The sequence below is a fragment of the Ptychodera flava genome, chromosome 21, assembly GCF_041260155.1.
Source record: "Ptychodera flava strain L36383 chromosome 21, AS_Pfla_20210202, whole genome shotgun sequence".
In the NCBI taxonomy this organism is placed as follows: Eukaryota; Metazoa; Hemichordata; class Enteropneusta; family Ptychoderidae; genus Ptychodera; species Ptychodera flava.
In genome coordinates, this window is record NC_091948.1 from 18,968,322 (window position 1) to 18,993,854 (window position 25,533).

Here is a 25,533-nt window from a genome sequence, read left to right on the forward strand (position 1 = left end):
GTAGTATCATCAGAAAAGAATTGTAAAAGTTTAAGAGTCAAAGTATCTGTCCCCGAGGCGTATTCTACCTTAAGCTAATAAACCCACCTTCAATACCCGTAGGCCTAAAAGGGTAGGACAGTAGATTACATCGCATAAACCAAAGCATGACAACTTGGCAGAAAGTTGATGCACTTTATTTTCAAAATACATTCCTGGTGAATTCACAACACGAAAGAAACGAAATTATGGCAAGCAGATCGAAAAGACCGGGTCCCTCGTGCAAAACACGCGGCATCATCACACATAGATCGCTATTGGGCGCCATGGTAAAAATTCAATGTAGTCATGCAACAATAAGGTCATGGGTCGCCAACCGCCCATCATTAAGCATTAAGCCTGTTTACGTTCTCCACGTGGCAAATCTGTCTTGATTGGCATAACGGCAAAGTCCACCAAAAGTGCTCCTTGCTGCTGAACAATAACCTGCGCATGAGACTAATATGTTGCTTCTATTATTTTTTTTTTGGTGGGGGGGGGGGGTTCAAGGAAGTGCGTAACCGTTATAACCCAACTTGAACCTTTAGGAAGATGAGTGGCATAAATTTTGGTATTGGAATATGGGAACAGTACCAAGGTACATCGTTTTGAAAGAGTTACTGATCTGCATGTACAAAGCGCGTATCCTCGGTAGCAGCATATGCATGGCCACGATCATTCCACAACACTTGATTTGGATATACCTCGACAATACCCTATCTCTTTGTTTGCACTTTCCCATCCAGACTAAAAATTCAGTTGGATGTGAAAAAGTCACAGATTAGTGGCAGAAAAACATTCGAATCAACATATATTTTATGTCCGAACAGCGCCATCATAGACAGGTATAGGAAAGGGAAACGCATCTCCGGTACCAGAGCGCTCATGAATATTGGAGTTCCATAATCGACCTGCAGTCTGTGGCTATTTTGCAAATTAAATGTAGCAATAGTATGAATTATTATTGCTTTGATAGAAAACTTGATACAATAAAGGGCATGGTTAGTCACTTTCTCATGTCCCAAAGTCTTTTTATGATGACCGATTTACCTACAGGCCATTAGAAGCTTTCGTCCCAAAGCCACAGCGTGATAGCACGTTTGATAATTTTTCAAGCGAAGTGAAGTAATTTGAACTTCGTTCTTTGGCCGCTGACTTACTTAAATGTAAACATCTATATATCTAAAAAGAGGCATAACTGATATATTTCTGTACATACACAGACGCTCAACACAACCAGTGTCAGGTCAGCACATGCGACCGGTGATAAGAAAGGTTCCCAGACACTTCGCACCAAAACCACTTCGCACCATACCATCTCGTCCCATACCATTTCGCACCGAAACCACTTCGCACCAAAACAACCTCGTACCAAAACCACTTCGCCCCAAAAGTCATGTCCCCAAACCACTTTGCCCGAAACTTATCGCTAACTGCTAAAGCTGAAAATAACCTCCTTTCTGTCATCCTGGGACTGAAATCTTGAAAGTGTACGCATTTCGCGAAATTGACATCGTGCAATTCCGCGCAAGGCACCTGAGTTGTAGCATTTGGGTGTTTATATTTTCTTATTCTATCGTTTATGGTTTCATGCAACAATAAATGGTTCGTGATAGCCAAAATGTCCTAACACATTAATGCTTCCAAGTTGCAGGTAAAAACAACCTTGTGATACGTCGTAACATCGTTGTTTCAGGACGAGTTGACGGTACTATACTTTGGGCGAAGTGGTTTTAGTACGATGTGGTACTTGGGGCGAAGTGGGGTTGGGCGAAGTAGTACTTGGGACGAGGTGGTTTTGGTACGAAATGGTTTTGGGACGAAGTTGTGTGGGGCGAACTGGTTTTGGTGCGAAGTGTCTGGACCCCATAAGAAATGAGCACGTACATGTTGCATGCGCTGACTGTACGCTAAATTGAGTTGAGTGCCAGTGTATGCAAACACATTACTAATGCATTTCATTGACGCATGTTGAATTGGACACCGTATTCTACAGTGCAAACGCTACTCTCGAAGGGAAAATGTAGCCAATGCTACTGAGAGTATCATCCACAGAATTGCTATGTTGACTGAGGCCGAGCAGGTGATGGGCGGGGGATCTCGATAACTGCAGTCGTCCGGCACATCGCCGATACAAGCGGCGTACTTCATGGCGTGGAAGATATAGGTCTGCTCGTGGGTGCTGTGAAAGAGGTGAGACATGGGACCCTTGGCGTAAATGTTGACATCTTCCCCATCGTGGCCAGCCCATTTGTTGCGGATGAGAGTTTGTTGAAGGTACGACTCGGATCCTGCAGTGAAACAAGACAAGCGGAATGGTATGTCACTGCGGGTGACTGAAGCTTGAATAAGCTCGCAATAGCAACGGTGAATTCATAGTTAATCATGCGACATACAGTCTTTGACTGTTGTCATCATATCGTGGCCACGTCCATCCCCTTGCAACGTTTTCTCTCATCTTGTGAGACCGAGCGACAACAATGTCAGCTGGACCAAAATGCCGCAATGTCTTAATTCATTTGTTATAATGTCGAACTTAATAATTGCATGTGAATGAAGCAAAACAATAAATAGCAAATGACAGAATACATTTTGAAAATCACTGCCATTAAATTATCGAGCTCCACCCCATAGCTGTCCGGCAACAGATAACTTCTCTCTTATACCAGATAAGCTTAAAGAGAACTCTGCGGCTGTATGATGGGATTACTTCTCATCTGAGAAAAAGATTTGTCATTTGCTCACGAATGAAAGCTAAATGCTTAGCCATAAAAAGAAAATGTATACAAATACCGGTGTCGACATTTGTCAGATTCGGACGATAACCACTTTGCTTGATTGAGTCTAGGACTTCTGGGGCACCGGGACCATCTAAGTAGTTCAAGGTGGTGAATGGAAGACCGTCCAAGTCCCTTTCAAGGTCATTTATTCCTGCAGATAAGAAACAATATCATACCCAATTCTCTCTCTCTCTCTCTCTCTCTCTCTCTCTCTCTCTCTCTCTCTCTCTCTCTCTCATACAATGTATATGCAATCAGGGCCTGCGATTGTCTTCCGGGGAAGCAAGGTATTTGTTACACGTAGATGCAAAGGTCCAGAATAGTCTATAAACATGAAAACCCTTCAAGTGCTTTGGGTGTCCGTGACTCGAGTTTCAGTCACTCAGCTTCAGGCATACTGTGACTCGAGCGATATTCAAAAGTAAGGATTATAAGTTTGTAAGAGCTTATGTTCCCTCTTTTGTCATTTCAATGCTTGCGAAGAATTATAAACAGATGGTAGGATGTATTTACCGAGGATAGGATTTCCACGTCCCGGGTACCCCAGGATATCAAAGGCAAAGCTGTGATCGGCGGTTACGATGGTCAAGGTGTCGTCTTCACTGAGGAGGTCGCCACCTTTCTTCACCGCTGCTTCGAAAGCGACGCCATCGACGAGAGCGTGAAAGGCTTTTCCATCATGGTGACTGTGGTCCATCCTACCGGCTGAGAAACGTATTAAAGGGAAAAGAACAACAAAGTTATTTGCAAATGTAACGACAGAAAGTTAGAAATCGTCTGTATATGAGTGTAATTTGGGATGTGTATTAGATGAGTTCATGAATCGGCGGGATGTTAATGAAGATGAAGCAAATTTGAGGAACGAAGTGATTTGAAGGGTCAGTGATGAGAGACGTGGTGAGTATAGTCGAGGAATTGAAGAAGAGGCGAATCAAGTATGTCAGATTTTTTTGTAGAGGGGGAAGTATGAATATGTAGATATATTATGATAGAGTCCCTAAAAAGATGAGACGGCGACGGAATGATGTGATGAAGAGGCAGAAAGATTGGCATGGAGGAAAATGAAAGACGTGCTATGCAGTGCTCGATACTATTGATGATATTTGATATGAATCATGCATTTAAGATCTACAGTCTAGAGCTGCAGGACACCGATCTCCAAAGTACATGATGTTTCTAGAAAGTTTAAAATAAATGAAACGAACAATCAAGGTGGTGTCGGGGGCTGAGTTTACAGAGTCATGAACGAGACACTGTGAAACAGAGAAAGTACCTTAGTGTACCGTAACAATGGCGGTTGTTCCTAATATGCGCACTGCACTTATGCGCATGCACTGCGTAAGATTAACAGTGGAAATGGGGTGGGGGATGGGGGCTAAACGTTGCAAATATATTCAGGTGAAGAAGAGAATAAAAAAATTGTGATCATGCACTTGACTTACCTTCAACCAATAGGAAGAATCCATCTTTGTCCTTCTTTAGGATTCTGATGGCCTTCTCGACCATCTCTTCCAGACTCGGTTCGTTGGTTCTGTTTGCTTCGTATTGCATATGGCCGGGTTCAAATACACCTATCCAAAAGAAGCAGTGTATTGAGTACAGCGAGTGCATCAATGACAGCGGAAAGACCATGTTGGATTCATTTTTGCTAGAAGCTTAGAGGTTGATAAACATGCCAGACCAAATACAGTCTGTCAAGTGTCTGTCAATGTTCATGCGTTCATTGCAAAACTCATGTTCGTACATTGATTGCAAAAGAAACCGTTTATAATTAAAAGTATACAAACAAACGTATCATAAGTACACAAACCTGGTGATTGCGCAGTATTCATTCATTCATTCATTCATTCATTCATTCATTCATTCATTCATTCATTCATTCATTCATTCATCCATCCGTCCATCCATCCACCCATTCATTCATTCATCCATCCATTAATTCATCCATTCACTCATGCATTCACTCGTGCATTCATATATTCATTCATTCATCCATCTATTCATTCATCCATCCATTCATTCATTCATTTATTCATTCATCCATCTATTCATTCATCCATCCATTCATTCATTCATTTATTCATTCATTCATTCATTCATTCATTCATTCATTCATTCATTCATTCATTCATTCATTCATTCATTTATTCATTCATCCATCCGTCCATCCATCCACCCATTCATTCATTCATCCATCCATTAATTCATCCATTCACTCATGCATTCACTCGTGCATTCATATATTCATTCATTCATTCATCTATTCATCCATTCATCCATTCATTCATTCATTTATTCATTCATTCATCCATTCATTCATTCATCTATTCATCCATCCATTCATTCATTCATTCATTCATTCATTCATTCATTCATTCATTCATTCATTCATTTATTCATTCATTCATTCATTCTCATTTATTCATTCATCTATTCATCCATCCATTCACTCATTCACTCATTCATTCATTCATTCATTCATTCATTTATTTACACTTGAACTTGGCCCTTACCGAGTAGATAATCGGTCTCTGCGGGGTCTACATTGTCGAAACCCGTGGTGTTCCACACGAAAGTTGCCCTGTCTCCTGCGTGAGAGTCGAGCCACTCGTCAACGAGGTCCAGTCCATCTGTTCGTTTTCCTTTCTTGTCAGGATATTCATAGTCCTGTGTGGTGTTGGTAAGGAGAGTCTCGCGCCCTCCTCCAAGTATTACCTAAAATAAAAGTGTGATTCCCGTTATGAGTAGTACTTTGTTTCTTTCCTTTCCAAAATGACCACTTTCGCAAACATTTTGTCTTTTGGGTATGTTTTCATACCTCTATATCGCCGACCCATTACCTTTATCTTGTTGCCAGGGGATTCTTTCACCAGCTGATAGGCGATATCCTTGCACCCTTTTTCTGCCTCGGAGTCAGGGATCGTGCCTTCCCAAGCTCTCTCAGGGGAGTGGGCGTATGTATTTGCTGGCGTTGCGTGTGTAATACGAGTGGTTGTAACGATACCCGTGGCTTTGCCTACAATGTGAAGATGAAGACATTAGGAATATTGCACCGGACTGCCTTACCACAGTATTATTTCAGTCTGGTGTAAATATATGTATCAGTGTCTTGCGGCAGAGTCAATCACCGCTTTCAATCAACGCAGAAGGCAAATAATGATTCTCTTACTTGCATTCAAACTGCGCTGGAATAAATTTAATTAAACTGAACCTGAATTATCGAACGTGATTTGCATATCCAGTTCAAGATTATAAGATCATAAATTAAACGACAATCACTGCACATTCGCACTATGGTAAAAAGTCAATAGCGTTGATCGCGATTCCAGGTTTGTTACTAAATATAACTGCACGCGCGCGACTTTGGACAAGGCTGCCTAAAATTCGGACAAAAATGTTGTTGAATACGCGGCTGTTTTTGCAGCCTGTAGTCAGAGCCAAAAATTCACACGAATTAGTGTGACTTTTTGAAGCCATTGTAACACTAGCAGGTCATATTTTCGTCGTTTATGCGGAAATTGGGGACAAATATTTATTTATGCATATTAATGAGAGAAAAAGTGACGTCATTTGCGATCAACACTATTGGGTTGTCACCAAGTTATTTGCGGACAACGAGATTGTGAACTGAACATACCGGCGTCCTGAGCAAGCTTTAGGATGGAATCTACTGCTGGTGCTGGCATAGTACAGTTGCCTTTCTGTACGCGATAGTCCATACCAATGGTGTTGTAATTACTCTTAACGCCGCAAAGGTAAGCCGTTCCCGTGGCGGCTGAGTCGGGCACTTGTCGATCATTGCAGTACGTCTACAAATGAAATATAAAATATATAAATTGAAAACATTAACTCTCTTAACAACACATAATTTTAATAGAGAAAGTAAAACTTTCCGCAAAGGTTCATACGAAGATCGAACCACACATCTTCAGTAACTGTACTGTTAATATATAACTGGGTGTCAATCCGTTGTGGTTACGTTGAAATGATGTTAGCGTATTTCCCTTTCCGCTAAACTTGCCAAATAAATGGATTTAGGACACTCGTCAGTGGGTGTCACTTTTCTAAACCAATCCTACTATTGTAAGACTAGCATTTTTAACGTTACATTACAGTACAGGTGAGAAAGCGTTGTACATTATGTAATTCTGTAACTCTTTGGGCCGGAACGCTCAGAGACAGTCGCCAATCTTTGGATTACCCTTCATACTGGTCGAAACAATGACGGTTCGTTTGTTGAACCGGTGAGTACCGACGTAATTGTGAGGTAAAGAGAACACACAAGACTTCAAAACTAGGCTACAGGCCCATGATCACGACACCACTGCACTTTGTTTGTCCGGTACCAATATTTGTATGGTGACACCTCCTCCCAAATTTATTGTTGATTTTTAAAGAGAATGGTTGAGAGTTGGCTTGAGGAAAGTTTAAGCAAGTTCAAGTGCTCCAGTTTAAGTTGAAATGTTTCAGTTCCGATTCAATTCCTATTTTTACTGTCTATTAGTAGGGCACAGGCGAAGTTGTCAAAAATTACGCTCAATATAAATTCATGCAGCACTTGCATTTTTGTGCTTTGTACATCTCCGTCAGGCATTGAAATTAGCGATTGGCGAGAAATCTTCACAAAGCATGGCATTTAGCAAGGGTTGCCCCATCTCACTCTCCGCCAACTATTCGAAACATACCAACGCATCATATCATTGTTCGATGTTATTGTTGACCTATCAGTTCCCCCCCGATCCATTTTATCCTCAACTGCCGTAACATTTGCCTTCCGAATACATATAGTGGCGATTGCATCTTTGTGGTTTGCGTGCATCCATGTGATATAGGAAAAATTTATGCAGAGTTGTCAAATGAGTTCCGTTGCAAATGAACTTGTACAATTTGTCTTCATGAAAATATTGAAGGTGGATCATTATGCCAGGAAATAATATCTCATCAATAAAACTGGTTAGTGACGGAGTCTTACATATCATAAAAAACATGAATCGATTCTGTAGTCTGTGTAATATCACCTGTATCTAGGTGTAGTGAAGTGATCGAACGATCGATTTTTAGATTCATATTGAGAAGACACAAACACCTTTTCAGCGGATGGTCCCAATACAAGTAACAGTGTTTTGCGCTGAGCGATTGGTTCTGATACCGTATATCGCATTGCGCCTTCGTGTGAAAGAATAATTAAAATGGCACAAGAACACCCGTGAAAGTTACCTTTGACATTCCGATATTTGGAAATCTTTCGTAGTAGAGTTCGTACTCCTCTCCGCCAAGGTTATCGGGTTGCATTTGTCCCTTGTAGATTCTGGTTGCAGTGATCGTACTGATTCCGTTGCCGTCGCCGAGAAACAAGACGATGTTTTTGGCCACATTGGTGTTCTGTTTCAGTCTCAATGCCCTCTGAAGATCTCGGTCGGCCTTCTCTTTCCAGTATTCAGGAGCTACAATGGGAACAGTAAAATCAGATTAACTTTTCTCACGGTGAAAGCTACAACGGATGATAATTATGACGTCGGCGATGACAGTGATATAACAGTGATTATAAAGGTAATAATGCTGGTGATGACAATTATTACGGTGACAATGGTACGTATTACCATGTTTATGATGATGCCGCAGTGATCAATTGCGATGGTACAAATGAAAATCATCTTCTCCGAAAGTCTAGATTGACATTAGGACTTTATCTAGTCAAGTTCACTGCATTCACTGAACCTAATATGGTGATGATGACAATGATGATGACGATGGTAGTGATGGTGGTGGTGGTGGTGGTGGTGACGATGATGATGATGATGATGATGATGATGATGATGATGATGATGATGATAATGATGATTAGGAGGAGAAGGAGAAGGAGAAGGAGGACGAGAATGATGGAGTAAGGATACGTTGATGTTATCAGATTTACATATATATTATTCCCCAATGTTTTTCTTCGTTCAACCAGGAGAATACGAACGACTTTAAAAATGACCGTGGGACCACCATTAGGAGACGATGTACGTCATGACTATTTTACAAGCTAAACGAAGGAAAATATCAGGGAATAATATACTTATCGCATGCACAAGCCAAGAATTCGTCATATGTCATTTATAAACGTATCCTTCAACGATTCTGTGTTTAAACTTTTGAACTACTCTTGAAATGATATACATCTAAATACGCCGTGGGCAAGACGTCGATCATTTCGAATCGTCGGTCACATGGGCGACGTGAGCGAGGAATCTTATTACTAAACCCTGAGTATAAGGGTCACTGAACAGCTAAAGGGAAAATCGTGCGCATATTGTCCATAGCGAGGCCACCTCTCATTGGGTTCTCAAAGTTATTTATCGGAAAGTTACCTTTGCCAGTGGCCTTGTCCTTGGATACCTGTTATGAAACTAGCAACGAGCTGTTATGACCATTCACAACAGTTTATAAATCATTTTGCAGTAGAGTTGACTGTATACAACTGTACATATGTTCCATCACAAATTTAGATATTTTGGTAACGTGAAAACAATCTACATTAAATTTTACCGATATCTAATGCTCATTGCTCATGTCACTTACTTCGATTGACATTCTGTCGAATAACCGGGTGTGCAGTCTTTTCTCTGTCTCACATTTTAGTAACGATATTCGTAAATGTATCGGCAAGTAATTACAAATAAATGTTTAAACTAGGTACTCTTTAAATGCCATGAGTTTTTGATGTCAATGCGTTTGTTCACGTCTCTGACTAGGGAGAACGGTTGACCTGACAGTACACGTTTGAATAGAATGAGCCCGGATCCTGAGCACTCATGAAAAGCCCTTCTACAGCACCTGTGGATGTCAAAGTGAGATAGGGGTACTTGCACCTCCCTCCACCCTTGTTTCCGCATCTGAAAACAGTTTGATCAGGAATGATTCATAGAGGAAGCACATCAAATCCAGCCTTAAAGGGGTTTAGGGATAGCTGTTGCCTCAGAATCGGCTTTATAAAAAACATGGCAGGCCCTAATTGAAGATCAATTCGGCGGCGAAGAGGGCAAGAGGGCGGGAAGACCTATGTCCCGTAACTGACGCTAATTGACAGTCGTGTTCAATATGTTAGTCACGCATATTTACAACAATGCTCTTCGAAACTGGTTCTCACTATGGGGTCTTTGGTTCTGCTTTAGTGACAGCAGGTACTAACCAGTGTGACCTGACTGTCGAACCATGAAGTCGATATAATCTAGTGATTTAAGTCTGTGATCAACTTCATCTGTTAGTGCCAAGCTGCAAATACTCTCACTGCTACGGTTTTCGGTCAATCACACGACATTAAAATTAACAGAACAGAACTCAGCCACAATACTGGCGGTAATTTTATTATCTCTGTCAAGACAGGTTGAGGATGTATACGGATCTAATAATAAGACGCTGTAGCTTGGGATATTTCTGATAATCGCGAATAATTTGAAATGAACAAACCCTGATTTCACACTTCAAGACGCGATGGATGAAACTCATGGAACCCTAGACAACTGCAAAATCTTGTCTACAGTGATGAAGTATTTCAATCACGGTTGTTCGACATTAGATAGCGCGTTAATGGCAAGCATGAGAGACGCACAAAGTTGAAGTTCCTATAAGTTTCTCCAAAGAGGATACGCAGATTCGGTGCCATTACATCGTATTGTGGGACACTATGCGATTGCGTAGACAAGTTTCAACTTGTGTGGCGCCTTTTTCTTACACGCCATGTTTTTGGATTGGATGAATTGCATGTATTCAACACAACTGAAAAGTTGGGAAAACAGAAGCTGGACATGTTCCAATATTTTCATCGACTTGAAGTGGTCAATAAGACATAACGAGAGCTGAAAAGCTTTCCGTCAACTGGTTGAAAACATGCATGAACTTTGCAAAAAAAAATCAAGAGACATGCAAATCACAAAGACGGACAAACCCTATGACTTGCCACAGCTGTAATTCCGAAATACCTGGAGGTTAACCCTTTTATTCAAATCCAATCTTTGATAGAGGGACTGCCTTGACTGCTGATAGCATTGTAGAATAGTTTAGTCTTACATGTACATGTATTTATGCGAATCAACGTATGATTCGTCTGGAAATATACCCTCCTTTGACAGGCAAGAACTTCTACCTGTACATAGCAGCTGTGTAAGATTGAATACGGAAGAAGGTGTTAAAGTTTGTTATTGATATGAGGAAGGGGATTCTAAGTTTACTTTCAACTTGGCAATAGTACCAGCGTATAAAAATAAAACGCACCATCCAAACTCGATCTCTTTCAACTTGTAGATACGCGGTGCTATGCCCTGAATATCGCCTGATGACAATTTGCAGTAAGGTTATTCCTGTGCATGAATCGATCGCAACAACCAAATATGGTATACCTTCCATATCTTGAAATGTTGGACAATTTTTAGTGTCTGAATAAATTATGGTTCATGGATATTTAAGACGGCCTCTATCATTGACCTTGCCGACCTTTCTGAGACCGACAGCGAGGAAAATGTCAATCGACCGTAACACGTCATAACGCATTAGTAAAATGGTAATTCGTGACCTTAAAGGTAATAAAATGGTATGTACGAGGTCAGCTAGTATATCCTGTGTGACATACCAAACAAGGTTACATTAGATCCCACCAAACTATCTGGGCATTTCGCCGGCTGATTTTTTCTGGTGTCGGACGACTTGCACAGGGAGTAAATGTGGACTTGATGTGTCACTTACGGTGACCTCAAGTTGACATCGGCTTCATCACTGACACCAGCAAGATAAAACATCGACCCTCAATTGCTGGAGCAGCAAAAGGCTCTCTAAGATCAGACAAGCTAATCGCAAAATTGGACGATTGGTTTGTTGCCAACGACTTATACAAGCTTTCGCCGTTCTAACGTAAACAACGAGAGCAACAAAGGAGGTATAACTGCCGTTCCTTTCGCGCGTACTTGGCATGTCTCCAAGGTTCGCGTACGTCGTTGGGTCATGCTCCACGGCTCGGGTAGCACTGTGAATTTTGGACGCGTACAGGGTGACCTTGGCGGGGCAAGTAGCAACGACAATGTATGGGGGAACTTCATAAATTTTTCAGGATGGATGATTTACATCAATGAGCAAAACTCAGAAACAGGAAAAGATCGAAAAAAAATTAGCTTACGTTGGGTGTCGGCTATACATAGGACTGCCACCAGGTAGATAAAGGTTGTCAGTCGAACCATCTTTGATTTGTAGCAGGCTATAGCTGTAAACACTTGTGTCGCAAACGGTTATCACTATAGTGAGGGGCGAGGTTACGATACGGATATTAAAGAGTGAAATATTCTACCCTAGGGGTGCCACCCCTTGAGAGTCAAAGTTAACCACATCAACACCCATCCGATAGCGCAAGCGCCCCGGGCGTATAATGTGAATAATATAACTTGTCGAAGTATACCGCTTTTATGAAATCGTTTGCCAGTGAAAATGTTGAAACTTCCCTCTCGAGGGTGAATTTGAAGCTTTGTATGCAACTCTGCACATGTAAGTAATTTACAAGTCTACCACCCGGGCCAAACATGCCTTGGAGTTAGTCAATATTACAAGAATTGAAAAAAACGGTCAATGTTGGAAATCTGTGCAGTTTTACCAATCCTGGTTCGCCAGTCTGAGAGGGTAGAGGGGTTTGGGAATTGGAAACATACATGAAAATATTCTAATCACTTGCATTAATATCACAGACGTTTTTAGTTTTTCGTGGCGCTGTGTTTTGGAATACCACGGCCCCTCTAATACTAATTATTTCATCACAAAAAATCATGCACTATACTCATGCATTTTTGAAGAACAAGGACTTCATATAAAGTAGAAAATATGAGAGGTCAAAATGGAAGGTCAAGAAGGAATTTATCAAACACAGGTAACAAAATGTAATTGTTGATTCGCTGAAGTGTGGAGCAACGCGAAACGGCAGAAGGTCACTGAACAGCAGACATGTAAGACCTTTGCAAATAACCCTATAGGAAAGTCGTCTTGTGTGTTCTTGATAAATTTGTTCTATCTTTTGGAGTGCACAGAATGGAAAACACGTCACGTTGAGTATTATCAGTTGAGTACTGTTGAGTTTTACCAGTTCATCGAACTCACAAGGGACCCTACAAAACTATGGAGTGTAACTTACAAATGTCCTCGTCCCCACCACGAGAATTTTTGCAATAAGTTCCAGGACGTTGCACGTGATATTTAAAATTATCGCGATATCAGTTGAAAGAAAAGTTTATTTTGAAAAAGTAAAGACGCCTATGAGATGTCCAGCATTATATTTTACGAACTTCTAGAAAACTTGTGACCTCGAATGAACCCTGTCCAAAAAGAGGACAAGAGTAAACCATCTGAAACACGCCCTAAGTAAACATTGAACACTTAAAATAAATGATCGTAATAAAAGGCACGGTTGTTGTTTTCTTAGTTACTGAATGACTTATAGGCATCGTTAAGAGGTAGGGTTTGACGTCTTGACCTTGGCTATAGTAATCAGCTCATAATCGCTGTAAGAGAGATCCATTGTTAAATTTTGTTTTGCCATGTTGCAATTCTTCGTGTATTAGGTCTAGAGACATACTTTACAAATACATGTATGATTTACTCTAAATATTGCCCCAAGTTATATGATGATTATTGATTGAAGACAACGGTGATGATCCCTAGAGATTCCAAGAAATAACGAAGGAATGATGGCCAAAGAATTCATACTGTATATACGGCCAGGGATCCCTAGTCGTTCAAACGTGAAACTTTCGTCTTTTGACACCATGGATGATTCTTACGACTGTGGAACTCTCCACTGTCTCCATTGGAGAAAAGATTGACGGACATATCTGTCGACAAGGTGATGAGCTGATAGGTAAAATGCGCGCCGGTCGATATTTGAAAATGCCAGGGCTTACAGCATCATCAGTATTGTGCTCCGACCCAGATCAGGAATGTGCCCTTTTCTTCTTTGTCGTGCAGCAATTTCTATAAATATATATTGAAGAATTATGTGGATGGACTGTGTAGTACGAAGAATAGATATCATTAATGACAATGTATTAGTGATCGAGGAGGAAATGAATAATATGGCGGGATAACTTTTTCATTTGCGAAATGCATACAGAAAAGTTAGAGCAATAAACAAAATACAAAAGCTCTTCCTGTTGCCGTGAAGACATTTTTCAAACAGTTGTTTTTTCTACTTATAATCGTGATTTGAGGACTTTACCGAAAACCCTGTAAGTCCGACAACAAGTACGCCTGCGATATACATCAGTGTCTTTTTTCTCGATTTTACTGAAAGAAGAGTAAATTGTTGGCAAATCTACAAATCTTTGTGGTCTAGAGTGAGATTTTGCTCGAAAATACACTTCTGAATAAAATCAAGTCTCAACTTGTGACACTCGATCATTGCCCCCGCCTTCTTTAACAGCTGATCATTTCGTAACTATTTCCGGTGTGTATCTGTAAGTACATAACATTTTGGTGCAAATACAAAGGAAGATATATCAGAAATTATTAGTATTCATTATAAGTGATGACGGCTAGATTAAAAAAGTCGACAACTCTTCGAGAGAGTCGAAAAGTGCAACACGTTTGCATGATGGCTACTTTGTCGCCAGGACGCCACCAACGACAAATTCTTTAAGTCCACTTCGCACCTACCTGTCTCTCCGAGTAGATCTCACACTCGAATTTAAACGGTAGCAAAATATTGCATATGGTAAAACATCAATCGCTGCCCCGGACTTATGGGATCTTCAACAATGACGAATTGCACTCTATTTACTTGAACCTTCGTAAGTCTTTTATGTTGTTTTACTATAATTACGTATGATTTTATATAAAATATTTATGCAGAAAATAAACATTTTATCGGTAACATTTTTCCTTAAGTTCTGACTAACTTCTGTGACTTAAACACATATGTTTGATGCCGCTCTAAGTAAACTCATTGTAAACTGCACCCTGCTTGACTTCTGAGCTTTTCAAGTCTTAAAGGGGACAGTGAGCAGATTTACCGTGCAGTCCTTGCCCCCCCCCCCCTAAAGTAAGGATAGCGACTTTATTCGTAGTGTTATATTTGTCCAAGATGGGTAAAATATATTCTGTGTTTACCTTCTTCAATATTTTGCAACTTAGCACACCCACCGTAAACACATACCGATACCATGGTAAACCGTTGTACACGACTCTGTCTGTGTGTGTATGGATGGATGGATGGATGATTTCATCTTTTTGAATCACTGAGAAACACAATAAAACTATCCTTATTCGACTGAATGAACTGAACAGACGACAAAAAATCAAGACGTGTGTCATTGAGACGTTTAATAATATTGCACATGGCGCATACAGTAACATACACACAGGTTGGATGAAACGTCAAGTGACTATGCAGTCAACCGCAGATGCCGCATTTTTCAAAAGTAATAAGCTAATGTGTATTTATTCACACGAGTAATGGGTGTTTATTATCTAACACTTTCAATGTCTCAAGACCACCGAAATAGTTTCGACGGCCACGAGCCAAATCAGTGTTTGTGTTTTCTACAGAATTCATCTAAGAAATGCCCTGAAAACCAGTGAAAGGCAAAAATCTTTCGTTATTTGTTTATTATTTATGTATTTGTTTGTTACACTAGGGTTTGAAGGAGAATTCCATGAAAGTCTAATGGCTTTATTTTGAACTTTTGGCTGGCCAGTTTTTCCTCGAAAGTGTTCAAACAAAGGTTATGGTCGGTAGCTTTCAAGTAGTTCCCAGGAGTAGATATTTCCCTTGGGTCTCAAAATAGTTGGCCACTTTCATGACCCAGTTCTACCCTACGTACTTTTGCTGCGTGTCAGTGCCGAGATAAAAACGAAGTGTTGTTTTGTGGAGTTTTTTCTTTTGCAGTAAAAATTTCTAAATAGAGAGTAGATACAAGAGACGTTCAGTACGTTTTGTTGTTATGTAATCAATGAGAGACTCAGACCAAACGAAATCCCAGGATGTAGATTGTTTTGCAGAATTTGTGAAAATGGTTTATTTTGTCATTTTCATGACACGATCCAACAAGACCTTACAATTTGGTATTTTCGTAAGTCTATACGAATCCACAAACATGGTTCAAAAGTCGAGAACCAAGACCCGCCTTACTGTGTTCAGCATTATCACTTTCGCTAACTTTTATGCAAATCACATGCTTTCATCATAAAATAGTGAATTTTGAATACCAGTGTGTTTGCTTACGTGTCGGGTTATGAAAATAGGCTATTAGGATTAGACTGCCTACCGACCATCACACACATGGAGTTTACACTTTTGAAGCAAGACTGGGGAAAGAACTATAACACGGACGAAAGGTCCAAAGTCATGGATGATAAATACCAACAAAACAACTCTCAAATTGCTTTGAATTATTTGCATTTTGGGAAAATCATCGAAAATGCTCAGCTTTTTGTAATTGCGACGACGAACACTCGTCAAAGGCTATATGAAGACGCTGAAAAATACGAGAGCATCTCTGATAAATCACTGTTTAACTGTCTTGGAATTCATTGAGTATTTTCTACATGTGATTAAAATATGTACAAGTCGAGCGGATAAATTTTGGAAAACCTTTATAGAAAGAGTACTATTATGAACCAAAGATTGGTAAAACCAAGAAATCATTGCCACTGATCGGTTCCAGCCTACAATCTATTACCGTTAGCACGGAAAAATGGATGCGTGTATTGAATAAGTTTGGCACTGGAGTGAAATAATTTCACCGAACACCCAATATGCTGACTCTTCAAAAGAATTACTGTGAATTCAAATCATATTCAACAAAACAAATTCATAAGGGATTTTTTGTGGGTTTTCAACGATGAGATTAAAAATACAAAATAGATTTCCTTTATTGTTTCTATTTTCCTCTGAATTTTCGAATTTCCCAGGCTGGAAAATTTTGTTCTTAAGATAAGATTATAGTAGTTTGCGCCTCGAAAGACTAAACTTTTGCTCAAACTTTCCTCAATGAAACTTTCGACCATCCTTTTACCAAATCAAATATAAAAATGAGGGGGTCACCGTGCAAATTTTGGAACTAGAGAGACAAATTACCTTAGATTTCTCGGTATTTGAAATTCAAAATGGCCGCCATCCCTATGTTAATTCTATGGGGGAAAATTAAATTTTATATTTTTGGAAAACTAAGAAGGTAAAAAGTTTTCTTACATCAAGAGCTTTAAAATGAGCCCCCACAAGTGGTAGATCAGAAAAGAATTGGAAAACTTTGAAAGTCCAAATATCTGTCTCCGAGGTGCATTCTACACTAAATGCCGAGGACTTATGTTGACACCAGTCATCGTGCAGTGACTGTGATATGATGAAGTGAAAAATCAGCATCTCTGCCGGTTACGATTAAATTTTTCGTTGAACGATTTCTCTAAATGTCTGTTGTCAATCCAACAGTTATCTGTACACTGCGTTAACTTGTATTTCTTTCCTTCGACGTTAAAGATTCTGAAACGAGCAGTCCTTGTTCGATCATCCCATTTATCAGTTTGAAAGAAGAGTCTCAGAGTTCATATTCTCATCAGAAAACATCCAAAATAATCTGTTATACAATACTGAGGGAAAGAAATCGTGTAATCCACCCATGTTAAAATTTTACAATCTTTAACATTTCACATAAAACGTCCCAAGGCTCAAAAACTTTGAAATCAAAAAAGAAGGAAAAACATAGATTCCCGATAGCGGACGGTGATGATAGAGACTAAGCTCTTATGATTGAAAATAAGTTTTTCTTATTATTGAACCTCATGATGTACACAGATAAGTCTGCCTCAAAAGGTAATATTATTAACTGAACATACATCGCATACATATTGTGATCAGATAAGAGATCAAATTCTGGCGATAATATTCTATATGAAAAGTCAAAATTGAACTTTGTGTCAGCAACTCTCACCGCAAATGTAACGACATAAAAACAGATAGTAAACACAATGTTTACACATAATGAGGTTTCCTAGGATGTGCTCGTGTAATCAACTTACTGAAAACGGAAATGCATCTTTATACAAACAATATTGTCTATGTATATATTGCTACCTTCATAATGACGCTTAGTGCACGTAGGTTCTTATTCGCATCACACTGGAATGTGAATTCATCCACCCTTTAGGAGAAAACCCAACTATACCATACAGGTAAATTTTATTCGGACGGGAGGATATCATAAAGCTGTAATGTTTACAGCATGCGATTGACACTACTGAAATTATAAGTTGCCTCTTAAAGATACCATTTCACCTTTTGATTATCATATGCATGAATTAGGATCTATATCGCGGTGTCTCGCTGTCGGAATATAGGTCACTGAATACGTCTGTGTGTCTCTACCATAATTCCAGCATGTACGCCTTTGGATGTGTCTGTGCGTCCCTATCATCGTGAAAAAACACGTCTACCTCGGTCGTCGTGAAATCATATCCTTGTGTCTGATATCCGCTACAATCGTGTCGTCTACCATGTCGACGTGTCTGTGTGTCCCATGAAACGCGCCAGAGTTTTAGATCGACTGGTACGACTGACGGGCCCTATATATATTTCCGTAGTTTCGTCACCTTAAAACAAAACTCAAAATTTTATAAACCTTTGAAAGATTAAAAAAATATTTCCAAATAATGAATCATCACCACAGAAAAAAACACCCAAGCTCAAAATTTTGATATGGCGTAAATGATCGAAATTTGTTAAGGTAGTGTGCGCCTCGAAATTGAAAAATTAAACGTTTGCTCAAACTTTTCTAAAGGAAACTTTCAACAATTCCATTTCGAAATCAAGCATAAAGATCAGGGGTCAATGTGTTTTAGAGGAACAAATTACCCAATATTTTGCCAGCCCTTGAAATTCAAAATGGCCGCCATCTTAATCTACAGGGAACAGCAAACCTTTCGATTTTCCCTCAAAATAAGCCGGTAAAAAGTTTATTGACTACACAAGCTTCAAAATTAGCCCTCATAAATGGTAGATGAACAAAAAAGAATTGTAAAAGTTTGCGAGTTCAAATATCTGATCCCAAGGCGCGTTCTACCTTTAAGTTGAGACTAACAACAAACAACAACCTCCGGTTCTTGCTGAAAGGCAAATTTCAGGCAAAAACCCAAGGGTACCAAATCCGTCGGCAATTTTCGCATTCCTTATCTACAATACGAGATACTAGATACCTGTTCCAAAAAAAAATCTGTCGATTTCACAGAAACCTTGAGTAGGATGGAACAATCTGAAAAAAGTCACGGTGTCTGTAAAGAGAGATTTGTTTTCGATTACAATGAAAACAGTTTGAAGTTCATAAATACTTTGAGTTTGACGAGGACTATTTCACTAATTTTCGTCAACTAAGAAGATGACTGAGGGACGACAAAGTCGTCTCACTATTGAAAAGCTCTGCGTAGGTCTGCTCAACGTTGCATAGACATGACAAATATTCACAGTAAGCAAATACAACAATGTTAAGTCATCGTAAGTGCACATTTCTAAGGGAGGATTCCCTCCTTAATGGACGTTATAAATAGTTATACTTTGAAAATATCAATGTTAAATTTTTTAACACTTCGGTACCAGGTGCAGACGATACTTATGTACATAGTATGGTGTGGTAGGTAGAAGGTCTAAAAAGCAAATTTGCCATATCGAGTATGCGCTGCGGTAGCGTGCAAGTTCGATAAAATGGTGTGTCGTCACTTTTATTCTTTATTTCGGAGTATCTGTCAAAGTGTTCTTGTGATCATTGTCCCAATACCATTCCGTTCGAAAAATTGTAACGGTTCTTTGCCATTCATCCAGCTACTTATTTCTCTCATATCGACGTTTCTTGGGTTTTCTCGTTATTCTTCTTGGAGTTCTGGCGCATTATCGTGGTCGTGTGCATGGTGTGAAACCGGGCAATTCGGCTGCTTTCGTCGGATATTCGGAAGAGCCTCTTGAAGTACTTTCTGAAGGTGTTTCCGGTGAACGCGTAGACGAACGGGTTGACGCAAGAGTTGGAGTAGGCCAGGCAGAGGCAAAACTCGCGGAAGTATTGTAAAGCGATGGGGAAATTCGGGTCAAACCGGAGCCAAGAGTTCATAATCTGTAGAGGACCCCACGAAATGGCGAACAGCAACACCACGATGAGCACCATACGGGTCACCTTCCGCCTTCGGTTCATGGACTGCTTGACGTCATACAGTCCACCGTCACTCTTGCCGAGGGCCTCAACCTTCCAGATCTGCTTCAATATGAATCCGTAGCAGACACCGATGACTGACAGAGGTAGCAGGTACATGACGATCAGGGAATATGCCTGGTACACCTTGGACACCGATAGGTTTGGAAAATCCTCGAAGCACATCACGGTTTCCTCACCATTACATTCTACATCCATCTGTTTGAAGTAAGTGGCAATCGGTACATGCAGTAAAAACGAACCTGAAAAACGAAACACACATATCAGTAGTGCGATTTTCCAACACTGAGACTGGTCCATTTTTCAGCAAATTAATTCACGATTGGCGAATCACCTTTGTTTTAAAAATCTTTATACAGTAATGATTGCATAGATAGACAAAATGATCCTTCCTTTAGCAGAGGTACACGGTGATTTGAGGGTCTTGCCTTCTTAATTCCGTTATAGTTCACCCACAGTACGTGTACCTTAGTGTCTGCTTTCGGACTCAGCTGCGTTCACAAATAGTGGGTGGGAGACGGAGGAATTATGATTAAAATCTTAATTTTTGGGTCTAGAACATGCATGACACACGATAATATGTGATTGCTTATCTGCTTAACAATGAACCAGCTTGTGTAATTGTGTCATTTCTCAGATTTGATGAGACAAGCATTCAAACCGTCTGACCTAAAACAGGAAACATTATAATTATCCAAAGCTCCAAAAGATTGTCAACACCTTTCTCTGCATTCAAGTGCGTCAAAACCATATCCAGACTACAACTTACGCTAGATTGCATAGTTGTCCGTGCATCAAAATAAAATTTATTTTTAAGTAACTGAAGCAGCCGTAAGTTAGCTTTTCAACAATGCCTACACCACACGTGACATACACGGTGACATTGTTGGTGATTTGATTTTACACGCCTGACTGCAGGTTGATGAATACCAAGTGTAAAAAAAATATTGTCGAATTCTTCATGAATGTGGATGTTGTAGGGTTCAGTTAGTGGACAAGAAATACGATGAAAAATGTTGTGTTCTCCATTTATATGTTTCATGACAATGCATCATATCCTTGGATTTCATACAACTCACATGGCTTTATGACACTTTAAAATTCAGCCTTCGAAGAACTGGGCGTTTCTAAGACTGAAGCATCTGTCATTCCTTTACAAGTTGACCTCAATTTTAGTTTCTCTATATACAATTGGCTTTCAAACAAATTAAACTAAGATACATGCTAGTTACTGACAAAGATGCAAAAGTCCTCTTTTATCATCAAGTTTGTGTAAGTACGGAAAGAAATGATAAGGGTAACTCTCAACAGCTTTTCAAGACAGCCCTCAATTCCCTTGAGCCCTACCCCTTAATTTGTGTACAAAGCCTCAGAGTCATTGAAATTCAATAATTCTCTGGTGGCATAGTTCTGAGATAGTTATCATTTCTTTAGTTTGTTTTTTTCTCTTAATAGTTTTTTTTCTCTTAAAGGTATGCACCTGTTCCAATTTTGCCACATTTACCATGGAAAGAGAAAATCTAACCAATCACAGATTTTAAGATTTTAAAAACAGCGCACTTACACGGGCATTTTGAATACCAAGGAACGCCCCCTTGACCATATATGGGCATATTTAGATTACAGGTGACTGTATACCTTTAATGTTCTTTCTATTAATAGTGTCCTCCGCATTGGTATATGGATCCACCGTTGGTGGGAAAAATCTATCAAGGTATAGCTAACAAACAAAGGTAAATGGGTTGGCCTACTGTGAACATTAAGGCTAAAAGAGAATTTTTTCCTACTCCTTGCGCTAATTGATGGAGACTTGAATCGTAAGTCTTTTTCCCCGTGCGCTTGAAACAATTAACATTGAAAAATAGTTCATGGCGTGACAGCAAGTGTCGTTATCAGAAGAATCACAGATAGAAGAATTCTTAAGTTTTGAAGTTCCCCTATTTTGATCATTCGCACCGTCATATCTGCTTATCAGATTAAATTTCGCATTAACAAAGTCTTGTAACCAAGTAACCGCGTTGCCGTGTCATCGTTGTGAGAGATCCAGGATGAGAAACAAACCGATGATTCTCTCTCTCTCTCTCTCTCTCTCTCTCTCTCTCTCTCTCTCTCTCTCTCTCTCTCTCTCTCTCTCTCTCTCTCTCTCTCTCTCTCTCTCTCTCTCTCTCTCTCTCTCTTTTACACACTATGCAGTATACATACCTATCCAGATAAGGACGCTAATAATCACAGCCACTTTTGGTGTTCGTTCGTGCCTGGACCTTAGCGGTTGACTCACGACATAGTATCTATCCACAGTCATTGCTGTCAGCGTTGCGCACGTCGCTTGTACCGACACCTGCAAAGAAAATGAAGTCCACAGGTCAAGTTGAGCAATGATGATATATTACGCCCTCTATAGATGACAGTTTTCTCTTGCATTTATGGTCTCGGTGATAGTACAATGCATGCAATGGGTACACCCCGGTATGTGCAAATGTTACGTTTTCTTGAAGTAGGACATGGTTGTATGTCTTATGTATTTTCGCTGAACGATTTCCGATCGGATCTCTTCTTAAATGGGCAGGTTGTTTATTAACTTTAACTCTCAACAACAAAACTTTCAAACGTTAACCAAGGATTTTAACCATGTAAATAGTCGGTGCAATAAAAACAACTTGAAGAACCAATGCGATTGAGCATTGCCGCTTCTTTAAGGTAGAATGCGCCCCGCCGGGGACAGATGTTCGACCTCTCAAATTGTTACCATTCCTTTCTGATCTACCTCTTTTGGGGAATCATTTTAAAGCTCTTGGAGTAACTAGCGATTTCATTGTCTTTAATTTTTGAAAATCAGAAAACAGATTTTTCCTCATACAGTTAACACGTGATTAGAGGCTATTTGAATATTAAGTGTAAAGAGTAAATGTTAGGTCATTTTTCTTTCGTACCAAAATTTGCCCCCTGATTTTTATTGTTGATTTGTCAAGAGAATGGCTGAAAGTTTTGTTGAGGTACATATGTAAGTTTCAGCAAAAGTTTCGGTCTTTAACAATACTTAGTGCACAATAGTCGGATTTGCAAACTTAACCAATTCCTATTCATACTCTTTTCATAAAGTAAAGAAAAGTAAAGTGCCATGTGTTGAGCACATACATGTTGTAGAGGTTGACAACGATTAAGGCGACTTCGTCTCCGTAGCGAATAATAGCGCCCTCGCTCGGTAAATAACTTCATTTTGGAAAAAAGCTATTTGATTATTTGAAACGTAAATCCTGACCTTAGTGTGTCCTGGGTATTTTTGGCAAGACAGTCTTTTCAACCATTAAGGGATGTGATTTCACGAACGCGTGGTGAATAAATGAAACAAACAACAACAGTCTCAAAAGTTATAAATATAGAAATAACTTCAAGTTGATGCACCAAAGTTCAAATAACAGCATTTTCTTTAAAACAGTGTAATTAACAATGGTTTCGTATAGTGCTTTGGACAATAGCGAATTATGACTTTAATCTGGTATCTAAACTATTTTTTTCAAAATTCATCAATCGACTTATTCTAACAGCGACAGAAATGCCCATTTTGAGTGATTTCAGAAATTAAACATATTTTCAATGGAGAGATGGATACAACATGTGATAAACTCAGGAGTACTTGCTACCCCGTGATAAACGACACGAATTACAAGAATAATTTCTTTGTATTAGGTAGTGTAATTCCTGGAAGAAAGAGTCAAGATTACGCTGACTGTCAATTTTCTCTCGTCAGGAACTTTCTTGAAAGTGGATTTCTCCATTAATAATACATGAAAAGTGCTGAGAAAGTTTAAGGCGCGTAAATTTGGTATCTAGCTTTAACTGTTCAAATAACCAAACAAAACTAGGTTTGAGATCATTCCTAGATCCTGAAACCAATTTCCCGGAAAAATTGAATTCTTTCAGTTGACATTTTGAACGACTGTAAGTTTCACCACAGATAAGTAAAGGAAGTTATCGTTTTGAAAAGCATGTGGTTTCATAAACAAATTCTCTTCATGAATTCTAAAATATGTGAATCTGTTCTATTAATAGGATCATCCAGTTTTTCGTGGTATCTCAATCGCTACTGTACTGTACTGTACTGTACTGTACTTGAATGACTTCCCAGCTAAGCGTGGATGCAGGCTATGCAGCTGTACGCCCTCATCGTCAGCGCAAGACATTTAACGTTTTTCGCGCTTCTTATTTTCATATGTATCGTTCATCCGACAACGTTTACACTTGAACCAGCCTACATGACGGAGAGATATTCATTTTGCCGTGGAATACTTATACTCACAGCAGTGTTCAACGCTTCGAAAAAAAACCGATGGTGTGTGCGCCCTCAAGTACTTTTGCTGTTAGCAATTGGCGAAAACATGTTTGCAATGTGTGTGTGCTGTCAGTGACGTTATTCCGTTGAACGGTTTATCTCTTCGATAGATGACCCAAAAAAGCATCAATTAGCCTTGGTTTCAGAATATGAGCTGCTCTGACCAAAAGCTTGATGTACTGTTGGAGTCATACACGATAGGCGTGGGCTAATTTAAGTCGCTAGTACTTCCCAGTTCCGTACCTCAATACCTGTTTTACCTTTCGTCGTGGATCAAGTGTCGGTATTCTTCAACAGTTCGTAAAGCAATGATGATTGTCCTATCCTTACACTTTAGAGTTTTGGATGAGCAGGTCTTGACTGAAGTATTCTTGCTTCAAAACAGCAATATGGCAAAACTCTGTCTCTAACATATGTGAGTTTGACTTTAAATACAACAACCATGTATATACGACAATATTTCAGAAGTTTAAAATTTCCACGATAGAGTATTTCGTATACTGCGAAAACACCGAACGAGTAATTTTGTATATGGCCGACGAAAAAGTTCTGACATACAGGCGATCAGTGTTTTGTGAAATATCGGATGAAATTGAGGGGAGAGTGCCGATTAAAGGAACAGCAGCTGCACCTTTGACAACATTTTAATATTTTCGTTCCATAAAACATATTCCTTTATTTTGCTCTCTAAAGTGTGTTGAAAAGCAAACTGTTGACGGAGCCAACACAATTCATTGCGCATAATCTGCAATCATGTTATTTTGATGGTTTTTGACAAGTGAAATCTAATCTGGACTAGAATTTGGTCGTAAGCAGTACATTCGATATTGCAGAATGTATGCATGCTCTATTGGCACGAGAAAATATGGCATTTAGACAATTTTGGGGAAAGAAGGAGGAAATTTGTTTTACAAACAGAATAAACATACCGCAAAATACATAAAATGTACAACTAATAGAGTTGTAAAAACTCATGTCACAAAGGGGCACATTTTTTCGAGTCACGTGACTCTTAACTATGTCATTTCTGATTTAAAAGAATCTTTTGAAATTTCAGGTATTTATGTACCAACATTACGAGCAGCATTGTCAAGCTTCGCCAACAATCCAAATTGCCTGTCATGTCTACACATTTTACGATGATTAAAGCATTCACACCAAGGGCCGGATAATTTATTTTAAATTAACAAGCCCATCACTATAC

General features: G+C 39.5%; 2 protein-coding genes across 3 annotated transcripts in view; both read right to left on the minus strand.

Moving 5' to 3' along the window:
- Positions 1-160: 160 nt before the first annotated feature.
- LOC139121622 (alkaline phosphatase, tissue-nonspecific isozyme-like) lies at positions 161-12,129 on the minus strand. Its single transcript, XM_070686671.1, has 9 exons — positions 11,950-12,129; positions 8,016-8,242; positions 6,436-6,607; positions 5,639-5,814; positions 5,312-5,513; positions 4,241-4,369; positions 3,312-3,503; positions 2,812-2,949; positions 161-2,309 (listed from the first exon to the last, which is right to left on the minus strand). Exons 1-9 carry the CDS (start codon positions 12,008-12,010, stop codon positions 2,023-2,025), a joined length of 1,584 nt encoding a protein of 527 aa, XP_070542772.1. The 5' UTR covers positions 12,011-12,129; the 3' UTR covers positions 161-2,022.
- Positions 12,130-16,710: 4,581 nt separating this feature from the next.
- LOC139121628 (G-protein coupled receptor 54-like) overlaps positions 16,711-25,533 on the minus strand; it is a 59,698-nt gene continuing 50,875 nt past the window's right edge. Inside the window, exons 2-3 of one of the 2 annotated variants that reach the window (XM_070686679.1) lie at positions 22,202-22,337; positions 16,711-20,241 (exon numbers count right to left, since the gene is read on the minus strand). In XM_070686679.1, coding sequence (XP_070542780.1) covers positions 19,631-20,241; positions 22,202-22,337 — 747 coding nt within the window. In that variant the 3' untranslated portion in view covers positions 16,711-19,630. The remainder of the gene's footprint in view (positions 20,242-22,201; positions 22,338-25,533) is intronic. The other variant, XM_070686680.1, reaches the window with a different exon arrangement.